This window comes from Tasmannia lanceolata, unplaced genomic scaffold, assembly GCF_043159265.1.
Source record: "Tasmannia lanceolata isolate RefF3 unplaced genomic scaffold, GAP_Taslan_0.1 ptg000003l, whole genome shotgun sequence".
NCBI lineage: Eukaryota > Viridiplantae > Streptophyta > Magnoliopsida > Canellales > Winteraceae > Tasmannia > Tasmannia lanceolata.
The window spans coordinates 49,209,640-49,221,242 of NW_027518680.1; the positions used below are offsets into that span (position 1 = coordinate 49,209,640).

At 37.7% G+C, this 11,603-nt stretch overlaps 1 protein-coding gene across 2 annotated transcripts; it reads right to left on the reverse strand.

Moving 5' to 3' along the window:
• Positions 1-675: 675 nt before the first annotated feature.
• Positions 676-5,190, reverse strand: LOC143855508 (putative receptor-like protein kinase At3g47110). 2 transcript variants are annotated; one of them, XM_077365661.1, is made up of 3 exons: positions 2,465-5,190; positions 1,883-2,271; positions 676-915 (listed from the first exon to the last, which is right to left on the reverse strand). In XM_077365661.1, the coding sequence occupies exons 1-3, from the start codon at positions 5,151-5,153 to the stop codon at positions 892-894; spliced, it is 3,102 nt and encodes a 1,033-aa protein (XP_077221776.1). In that variant the 5' UTR covers positions 5,154-5,190; the 3' UTR covers positions 676-891. The 2 variants fall into 2 exon arrangements, with proteins under 2 accessions (XP_077221776.1, XP_077221767.1); XM_077365652.1 differs by having other exon boundaries at positions 676-918.
• Between the last annotated feature and the right edge of the window lie 6,413 nt (positions 5,191-11,603).

An 11,603-nucleotide genomic window follows, 5' to 3' on the forward strand; every position in this document is an offset into this window, starting at 1 on the left:
CGGGTTCTCTTTTATAGGTGAAGTTCCCTTGTATTTAGGGGGTGTTGTGTGTTCTCAACGAGGGTTGGCATTGGTGCCTTTGCCGGTGCCGCCGGTCAGCTCAACCTTTTCAGGGTGGCTCTAACCATAGATGGGGCCTTTCCTGAGATTGTCATGATTGACATTTGCTACATCTTCCCCAGGTTCATCGGTTGCTCTTGATTGGCCAATGAGGTGGCGCTTGGCTTTTGGCGGTGTTGTGCTTGGGAAGATTACTTAGTTGGCATAATGGGTCATCAGGGCTGGGTAGTGACGTGCCCAGCCACGTGGCATTATGGCTCTTGTGGGCTTCGGAGCCACGTGGCATCCTGTGGTTGGTACTCTGATTTCGACCCCAACAGGAAGCACTAAAGACACATACTTACAAGTTCGAAACTGTCCAACAGCCATATACATAAGTTCAACTTCATATGCAAAACCTCCAACAATCACAAAAATTAGAACATAATTATAAAAAAATATTTTGGAATAAATAAATAAAATTACCTTCTTATGTTCCCATTTGGAACCAAATGGACAAATCGCCTCTTTGGTTCTGATACATTTGGTAGCAGGTGCGTTTTGTAAGGTGGAGAAACAGAGGGAAATAAACATTTCATTCATGAACTACTGCATAATTTGCATTCATAAACTCGATTTTTCAAAATAAATATTTCATTCATTATCATCCATTACACCAACCAACTGTTACAACGATTTCATAAGCTCGATCCATTACAATCATTTTATAAACTATTACATCAACAACCATTACAATCATTACTTCAATAACCATTAAATGCATCTATTACAACCAATCATCACAGTTACTTTAAAAGTCCTACAATGGTTCAATGAGTCACCTAAGTCATGTCAATTGCTCTGATTGCGTTCTACCTGCTAACAAAATATCATAAAAATAAAATAAATAAATTAGTAATCATAACCCATAAACTCTCTAATGTTTAAGATGAAGCATTTGCTATGCATAATTGTCTGAAAAATATGCTTCTACCAACAGAAACATGAATTTTGGTTTCTAATTAAGTTTAGAGAAAGATTATGTTGATCATTAAAAAAAATATAAGTGATTAATTTTTTTGGATCCTTTATTGTCATTGTGGTCAACCGAGAATGCTACATTCCAATGCATGAAAGTAACACCTTTTCTGTCTAAACTAATATTATTTTCTGCATTTTCATGGTTACAGCCGTTACAAATTACATGCTCATGCATGCTGTCAAGCACCCACATCTACAGATACTGTGACCCCCAAGCAAACACATCAAATTAAGAAAAGGCAAATGACAAAGACTAAGCAAAGATAAAGATAAAAAGCGTTCTACACTATGCTAACCCAAATCAAATTATTCAAAATGAATGCAATGAATACAATGAAACAATCATAAAACTCTTTTAAGTTTCGCAAAAATTTAATGTTTGCTATGTAATCTTACTGCCATCATACATATTCTAGTTTTTTAGATACATTCCCCCTCCAGTATTTATAGTCTCTTCTACAAAAGTTGAGTCAAATTTGATGTCAAACAAGTAACCACAAACTACTAAATGGTAGCTATGCCATCTCTAAACCGTCTTAGCATAGAATGTATTTTTTTTTTTGAAACATGACGAAATTTCATTAATACTCTAAAATTACATTGGGGACCAGGAGTCCGTCCTGGCATTACATAGTAACATATATAAATCAAAATTTACACTAGCCACATGTACCCTCATCACGAAAATGGCATTGAAGTTTTAGCAATTTTTGTAAGTTAACCAATTAATTTTGACTATTACCTAAGTAAATATTGAGATAAAATGAACCTTAATGTAAAGATAGCCCACTATATCAGTTACCTCGATAGAACTCGATCCAAGGTATAAGTTTTTTATCGAATGTAATTCTATAAGAACATCTCCCATCTCCATTCGCTCTCTGGGTGATTCTGAACAACATGATATACCGATTTTAAGCACCGAGAGCAAGCAATCATGCCTTCTTTTTCTCATGTTGCTATGAATTTCATTTTCATTGTTGCTGATAGCTTCAGATTCTTCTGAGATTAGTTGTGAATCTATAATCTCGATCACTCGATCTGACAAAGCCATCTTAACAAATTGGTAGAGACTTAGACCATCTGTAAATATTTTATCAGTTGGTTTCTTTCTCGTGAACATTTCTAGCAAAAGAATCCCATAACTGTATACATCTCCATGTGTAGACGCCTTTCCTCCCATCCCATACTCTGTCATTTAAACATTCATATGAAAATCAATATTTGATATAGAAAGAAAACCTAACGTTGTGCCAATTTGAGCTTCATCATGGATCTAAGCTATTGAAAATAGTCAGTAATCTTATGAGATAACATAAGAACTAAAAAACTTGAAGTTATGAGCTAAAAAAAGAACATGAACAAATTGTTGAAGTCAATTTACCTGGTGCAACATATCCTATGGATCCCTTTATCCCCATCGAGCTGGTTTGACTGTCATCCAAAACGAACCTTGCCAACCCAAAATCACCCACATGAGCATTCATGTCATCATCAAGAAGAATGTTGCTTGGTTTTAAATCGCGATGTACAATTGGAATTTGACCATGGTGATGAAGATAATCCAATGCAGAAGCCACATCTATGGCTATGTTTAGCCTTTGAAGAAGGGTTAAATTCTGCAATGGGTGTTCCCCATCTCCATTTTGATGCAACCATGTCTCTAGACTCCCATTAGGCATGTACTCAAAAACTAAAGCTTTAAAATCATTTCCATGGAAATCAATACTTGAGCAGGAAGTTAAGATCTTAATGAGATTTCGATGACGAATACTTCTCAGGGCTTCACATTCAGCATTGAAGCTCTCAAAAGCTCCGCGTTGTTGAAGGTTGAATACCTTTACTGCAATGGCAGTCTCATTGTGGTCTAAAATCCCTTTATATACGGAACCATAACTTCCAGAACCGACCAAATTATCTGAAGAGAAGCCATTAGTTGCCCTAAGAAGCTCCCCATAGGAAACAATTAAAAGTCGATCCTCCATGGGAAACATAGCAATATGTTTCTTTCTCGGCTTTCTTTTCCAATAACAAATAGCAAAGAAACATGAGAATAAAATTAAGCATACACCCAAACTAATTATTGGCATTATTACTCTTGGAGAATGAAATCTTCCACGGTTCCTGTGAAGTTGTACAGAGCATGCAGGCAACTTTAGTTCTATGATACCACCACAAAGTTTAGTGTTTCCCTGGATCGAAAATGCACTTGCATTTCTAAAGACACCTTCTTTTGGCACTTCACCTTCGAAACCATTAAAAGACAGATTTAGATACTCGAGAAAACGAAACTTCCCAAAGTAGTATGGAATCTTCCCTGACAAGTTATTGTGTGAAAGATCTAACTCTCGTATAACTTCTAAAGTGCTCAATGATGATGGAATGGTTCCTTGAAGAGAGTTATGATCCATATATAGGTATTCCAAACTAATACAACTGCCTAACGTGCTAGGTATTTCACCAGATAAATTGTTGTGAGAAACTTCCAGTGTCCCAATTTTGTTTAAGTTTTTGACTTCTGATGGTAGGGACCCTACGAAAGAATTATATGATAATTGAAGGGATATTGACAAGGAAGAAAGTGTAAGAATTTGTATGGGTATGGTACCACTAAGATTATTTTCATTAAGCTCTAATACATTTAGATATCTATAATTTCCAAGACTTGAAGGAATACTTCCTTCTAAGTTATTTCTAAATAAAAAGAGTTCTGACAAACGAGTTATGTTTCCAATAGAAGGTGGAATCTGCCCAAAGAGTTCATTTTGGTTTAAGGCCAATCTTACCAAGTTCTTAAGCTTACCAATTCCAAAAGGAATAATACCTGTTAAAGAGTTTTCCTCCATGCCTAGTGCAGTTAAGGCTACGAGATTCTCAATCCCTGAAGGAATGCTCCCGGATATCTGGTTTCTTCCTAAAGTGAAATATGTTATTAGGGTTGAGAGATTAGCTATGGAGTCGGGCAATACACCGCTTAAGTAATTGTCATTTAGTTCCAATGTGTCTAGACTAGAGCAATTGGTCAAAGTAGTGAGAAAAATCAAGTCGTTGGATTTCCCCATACTTCCAAGTTGATTAGTTGCGAAGCTAATAGTGTTGAGACCTTGAATTACTCCCAAATTCATAGGCAGAGATCCACTAAAGTTGTTGTTACCAAAATCAAATTTTGTTAGAAGTGAAGCATTTGCTAATGAAACTGGTATGAGTCCTGTAAGTTGGTTCATAGCAACTAGAAATTGATCTAAATTAGGAAGAGTGAGGCCCATGTCGGGTGGAAGGCTACCGTATAGTTGATTATCAACCACACTGAATGCTTCCATTGACGAGATATTAAAAATCGAGGGAGGAATCATACCAGACAATGTATTCTCACCAACAGTGAATAACGTTACGCTTGACAGTCGTCCTAGTTCATGGGGGATGCTTCCTTCCAAATTATTTAAACCTAGATCGAGAGTGTCAAGAGACGAAAGGTTACCAAGCGAGGGTGGAAGTCTTCCCGTTAGGTTGTTCTGATAAAAGTCAACGAAATAGAGTCTCGAGAGTGAGTGGAACTTGTCTGGAACTCCCCCAACAAGCTCATTGTGAGTTACAAAGATACTTGTCAGTTTCGGGCAATGGGCCGTTAGATTGACTGGGAATTCTCCTTGGTACGAATTGAAGCGAAGAATAAGATATCGCAATCGGAACAGGCGACTCATTTCTGAGGGGATTTGGCCATAGAAGTTATTGTATGAGAGGTCGATTTGGTGGAGGAAGGAGAGGTTTGCTATGTAGGGAGAAGTTGTGCCCACCAAGCCTTGATCGGAAAGGTTCAAAACTGTGACCCTTTGATGGCGGCGACTACATGTGATTCCTTGCCATTGGCAAAAGTGGAGAGTATGGTTCCATGAGGTCAAGGCACCATTAGGATCATCAGTTATTTGACTCTTGAAGGCAAGCAAAGCGAGTCGATCGGTTTCGTTTCCTAAGGTAACAGATTCTACTACTAATAAGAAGAAGGAGAGAAGGGTGATAAGGAAGAAAAGTGATGGCCCAAACATCCTAAGACTTGTGTTATTCGGAAGCCCCATTAGAATTGAAGAAACCCAGGTACAACGGATGTATTTATAGCCAATAGAAAGCCATTGAGAGAGAGCGAGAGCGAGAGAGAGAGAGAGAGAGAGAGTCTCTTGTTTTGATCCCAATTGTCTATATGGTGGGCTCTATCTAGGATGGGGACCATCAACGTCTCGAAGAACAGACAATTCCAGTGTGTATTTTCTTGATCCCAATTGTCCGTATTGGTGGATTATGTCAAAGTCCTCGTACTAGGTGGGCATTCAATAAGAAATAATGGGATTGATGTTGGGCGGCTAGCTCAATTGGCTTTGTTCTTTTTATAGGTGAGGTTCGATAAAACATTACCTAAAAAAACAGGGAAATGATAAATGCGCCCCTTTTCATCACCGGTAGGGCTGCAACTCGGGTCGGGCGGGTCGGGTTTTGGAGAACCCAACCCTACCCGAGAAATATGTCGGGTCGGGTTGGGTTGGGTTTTTTTTCGGAAAACCCACGATTCCCAAACCCGGCCCTACCCATGATAAATCTCGGGTCGGGTCGGGTTTTTTCACGTTGACGCAATTTTTTAAGGAAAATTCTTGTTTGGCAAGGCAACTCAACTCATAGAAGTAGATATTACACTCACAGTACACTTGAATCAAACAATGATGTAATTACACTCACATTATACTTGAATCAAACAATGTTGTAATTACAATCAAACAATGCTGAATCAAACACTTGAATCAACTCAACTCATAGAAGCAGAAATTACACTCACATACAATAACAGTGGGTGCGTGGGTTTTCACTTTTAACTTTTAACTAACAATAGAAAAAAATGTACATACTATAACTTATGTAACTCGGGTCGGGTCGGGTCGGGCCCCTTCAAACCCGGCTCGACTCGAGATTCATGCGGGCTTTTGAATACTGAACCCTGCTCGACCCGAAACCCATGAAACCTGAACCCAACCCAGGCTATTTTCGGGTCGGGTCAATGCGGGTCGGGTAAAACCCGGCTCGAGTTGCAGCCCTAATCACCGGGGCACCCATCAGCAGTGTATTAATGACTGCAGCGGGGCTGATGGACTTCACGTTAGGAGGATTCAACGGATTTGATTGCCACGTAAACTTGCAGTTGGGTGTCCCGTGTGATGAAAAGAGGCGCATTTATCATTTCCCAAAAAAAAATATTGGGATAACAAGAAAGAGGGTTGGGAACTGAAGGCCCTATTCGTTTCAGAATCTGGCCACCAATTGTTAAGCCCAAACCAATTATTGGACTAAAAATTATGTTTAATTTTGAGTCTAATAATCGATTTAGGCCTAACAATCGGTTATCACAATCTTAAACAAACAAGGCCTTTGGATTTTGTGAATCAATTTCTGAGTCCAAAACTGATTATTAGACTCAAAATTAAATGCAATTTTGAAGTTTTATAATTAATTTTGGACTGACAGATCGATTGTCAAAATCATAAACAAGCATGGAGAATTTTGATTGTATGATTATTTTTTATTTTTTATTTTGTTGCCCAATTCAGTGACTGGATATTATTATTGTGGGATTTCATTTGCTTGATATTGAGCCCATAGTAAGGCCTATCAAAGGTCGGTTAGGATTATTCCATCCATGCATTATTTTTGTACCATCACCCTGCCATGATATGCCGAATATATCATTGTCTAGATCACCGAATCTTAGATTAAAATTTTCAGCTAAGTGGGACCTGCCAATGTTTACTTGGAAGACCCTCCCTGTTCTTGACTGTCATTTTCGAAAGGAAAAATTTAGAACGAAGTTACTTTTGCTCTTCATCCTAAACAACTTTTATTGAGCCCCATTTCTACCTCATACATGTGATTAAGATCTTCTGACTGAATAGCAATCTTAAGTCACAGTAAATGACGTTGAGATCAACTTGATCCGATGATCCTAAGCCCTTGCTCCATGAAGCCACAACTAAGACTCATTTACAGTTTTGCCCAAAAATATACAATAATTTAGTGGCCGTTTCGATACGCAGATTTTAGAATCCACGTTTTTAGTTTGAAAACAGTGTAAAAGAGGGTTGATGTTCAAACTGTCGTATGCTGTCCTGACAACGTTTCTTGGATTTTAAGTGAGAAATTCAGGTTTTAAAAATCTCTCATGCATCCTGAGATGTCTAAAACCCAGAAATATGGGAGGATCTGCTACTCTCTTGCTGAAGGAAAGAAGGGCGAGAAGTAAAAACGACGGCTGGTCTGCTTCTTCTCTTGTCTCTTAGCTACAATTTTAAAGAAATCCCGGATTCTAAAATCCGCGTATCCAAACGGCCCCTTAGGCTTTGTTTGGATTGTGAGGCAAATTATTTCTAAAAGTTTTTAGTTTTTTTACACACCAGAAAAGATAACTTGAACTCTTCAATTTTTATTTAGAGAGGCCTTCAACTTATGATGAAATCGCTCTAAATCAACTATAATTATACTAATTTCCACTAAAATGTGGAAAGAAGGGCAGAAGGGGGAGTGAAGTACCCCAATATATCCCTAAGCAAATTCCCCCATGGATAACAATTCTTTATTTAGGGCTCCACCTCTTCAGACAAAGAGGGCATTTTTGTCTTTTTGCAAAAAATGGATAGGCCTACTTAAAACACCTATAGATACCTCTTTTGTGTGAAAATCTGTAAAAGTTTAACATAAACCAAACTTTCTACAGCACTAGGAGACCGAAGTCATGTAGACGGTGAAGGAGACACGATTTTGGAGAATGGAGATCATGATCCAAGGTAAGATCCAGGCTCTAGAATAACTTTGATCATTAAAAACACTAAAAGTGGAGTATTATTGATTGATAGGACATAGTCTTGAGATTTGCAACTGTTTTGCAAGAATTCCTATGATTGATCTGGGATTCTTAGGGTTCACTTCGGCTTTGAATCTCCTTCGAACCCGAGATCATCCCGTCTCAGCCTTTAGAATTAGATATTTGTGATTTTTGACCTAGATCTTGAACAGCTTAGAGTTTGTGTGCACATTTTGTGCATGTTGGGGCGCCGCACGGGTTATTCTGTTGCCCAAATATTTGGCCCGTGAGTGGTGCGCTCTCTGTATAGTCGACTAAGAGGGCGAGCCTTGGCGCAACGGTAAGGTTGCTCCATTATGACCTGGGGGTCATGGGTTCGAGTCATGGAAACAGTGATGAACACAATTATGTGTGAATGGTAGTAGTAAGAAACATGCATATTTTTATCATTTAAAGTTGTGCTACTAATATTTTTTATTGTTTCTTATGTTTTAGGGTTATTTACAGGAGTTTCGAAAAAATGGAGCTAAAAAGCTAAAAAGGGCGTCAGTTTGGTCGAAAATTTAGAAGTGGATTTATAATTTACGCTTTGGCCAATCAAGTGAACGGTTAGATTATTCTATAAAGTGGGCTCTGCAATTTTACACCCCTTTTTATTACAAGGGACACCTAGTGTAAGTGTATCAATGGTAAAACGGGGCGTAAACATCATAGCCCATTGAAATGGATGGTTTGGATTAGCTATGGAAATGATTTAGAGGGGACACTTGAGTCATCAATGCCCATTAAATGAATGGTTTTGATCAACCCAATGAAGTGGGCGCACATTTGTGTAGGATTGTAACAGCTATATCAAATGGATGATCCGAACCATCCATTTGATATTTCAGCGTTCTCTATTGATAATTACAGCCCCAAAATTTCTACTTTTACAAAGGCTAACATTTCGGCAGATTTTGTCTTTGTTCGTGGGCTCACTTATAAACAGATTTTGTCCTCATTCACAGATGGAGGATTGCATGTTAGAGTGCAGCTACATGGGCTCCCTCTCCAGCCGATTATCTTTCATCCAAAAAGAAAGCTAGGATCATCCTTCTGTAGGCTCGTCCTCATTATTCAGCTACCACTTTGTGGGTCCCACTTTTGATCGATCCAACCCATTCATTTGAGAGGCATGGTTCGGATGTTGTGTTGAGTCCCACCAAGGAAAAGACAAAATGGAATTGTACAACTAGTGAAACATGGTTGGGATCTCCCTTCATTATCTTAATCTGCATGGTTACCATCCAATGATAAACGGCCCAGATCTATCTAATTCAAGACAAGAGAAAAGAAGATGTTTTTTTGGTAGCTCTTCCTATGGTGGGTCTCACGTGTGAGTAAGGTGAATCATTTACTTGATATGGCAAGTATTCCAACTAGCAGGTGGGTCCCATGTTACTATTTTTTTTTAATGATTCTTGCAATTCCCAGCCTACTCCAAACAGAAACTTATTAATAATAGGATGGAGTGCTTGTATCAAAACGAGGGAGTATGGATATAACAAAAGGCAACAACCACGTTTGGAAACTTGCTTTGTCTCTTAGAAATTTAGCCTCTATGTCTGCCATTGGAAATAAAAAGTAGGCAACTTTCCTAAACAACACCTCATCAAATCTACCATTTTAGCATCTTACCAAGTTTTCAAAATACATGCAAAACAATTCAGCCCACGTTTTTCTTTGGAGAAGAATAGCATTTTCTAATTTTGTCATGCATACACATGCATTTGTGGGGCCCACCATGAAGAAGGAGAGAAAGTTGCCAAAATCCCACCCATTTCTATGTAACAGAAGAGGAAAAAGTCAACAAAAATGGCTCAAATTACCAAGACTAGGTACAAAGTTAGTGAAATTGTAAACAGAAAGAGATTCCCTCCATATATTGGTGTAAAGAATAACAAAGAGCTCAGTACCTTCTCTAATTCTCATTCTCTCTTTTCTCTCTACCACTCTCAAGTTCTTTCTTTTAGGTTTTCTTGTTCTCTCTTGCTTATTTTCAAGTTCTTTACAACTCTTAATCCAAGGCATCATCATCCACCATTCAAACTCAAGGTGATATTAAAGCTTGAAGGAGGAAGATTTAACCAAAGATTGGAGGAGAAAAAGAATAAGTTCTTTTTATTTTTGTTATTTATTTTCAAGTTCAAGTTGATGTACTTATTTTTCAATTCAAATTAGTGGAGAGTTTATTTTTCTTTTAGTTTTCTTTTCAAGTAATTATATATGGCACTCTTTCTCCCATCTATCTCTTCTAGTTTTGTTTTTCTTCCTTTCTTCATGAATAACTAAATCCTATTTACTTAGGGTTTAGTTGAAGCCATGGGGAAGGAGAAATATTTATAATTAATAAATTTACTCCATTGAAGAATTGTGTAGGATTTTGTGTTTGAAAAGTCTCAATCATTCATGCCATTGGCTTTCCCATTTCGTATGAATGATTGTTGATTAACAAATATAAGGTTCTATATAATCAATGTAAATTGGAGAGTGGATTTGATTAATTACTTTTAAGGAATGACATCCCTTTGATCTTATCCCTTATTGACTAGTTAATCGAATTTTCAACCCAATTCAAGAGTTATTTTAATTAATCAATCTAATGCAAACCCATGGTGGATTCTAACCCTAAGTATTCTTTTATATTGAATTAAGATGTTTACACTATTCCAAATTACTTTTGCAATTTTCCAATTAACTTAGGCCTTTAGAATTTTAGTTTTCTAATTAGATTAGGTAAGTAGTTAATAGAGATCATTTGAATTTTGGAACACTTTGCCTAAATTAAGATTTCCAAATCAAGATCGTAGTTGAATTTGATTCTTAGATTGAATAGAATAAACGCTTATATATAGTGTTGGCTCCGACGTCTAAGTCCACAGAAATCCTGAGTCCATTCCAGGCAACATTATATCATAACTAGTATTCTAATCAGTAAAAGAATATGATTGACAACTAGATTTCTCTTCCCTGAAGTTCGACCCGTATTTACACGATCCGTGCACTTGCGGTTATTTAATATTACAAACAAGTTTTTGGCGCCGCTGCCGGGGAAGGGAGTTGCATTAGAATCTTAATTATTCGAAGTGTTAGATTAGTAGTTATTTTTAGTTTAGTTATAATTTTGGTTTCTTGCCTATCCATCTCTCTTACTTGGTTTTCTTGTGTTTATGACCGTAGGTTGGGTGTGGAACTCGGCCAATCGACTAGAAAGAGCAAACCGGTTAGAGACGGCAGAAGACATCGCACCAAATCCAAATCAAGTAGTAATGGCGGAACAACAAGAGCCGCCAAAAAGTTTGCGCGATCGCTTCTATCCGGCCCGAACCGCGCAACCTTCTTACATTAGATTGCCGATTGTACAGGGCAATAATTTTGAGCTAAAATCGCAATTTATCTCTTTGCTTCCTTATTTTCATGGCCTCCCTTTGGATGATGCTTATTTATTTTTGCGTGAGTTTGAAGATGTATGTGCATTGATTAAGTTGCAACAACTTACCGATGATGCGGTAAAGTTGCGGTTTATTACGTTTTCGCTCAATGATGGAGCCAAAAAGTGGCTCTATGGCTTACCAACGAACTCCATCACCACTTGAGAGGAGTTTGCCGTCGCTTTCCTAAAAAGTTTTTTCCATTACATAAAACTAAT

Excerpts from the sequence above, each read along its gene's own strand:
- LOC143855508 (XM_077365652.1), bottom strand. The coding sequence starts at position 5,153 with ATGGGGCTTCCGAATAACACAAGTCTTAGGATGTTTGGGCCATCACTT. Across the intron at positions 2,272-2,464 it reads CATAGGATATGTTGCACCAG|AGTATGGGATGGGAGGAAAG; the intron begins GTAAATTGACTT and ends TTTAAATGACAG. Across the intron at positions 919-1,882 it reads TTGGATCGAGTTCTATCGAG|CAGGTAGAACGCAATCAGAG; the intron begins GTAACTGATATA and ends ATATTTTGTTAG.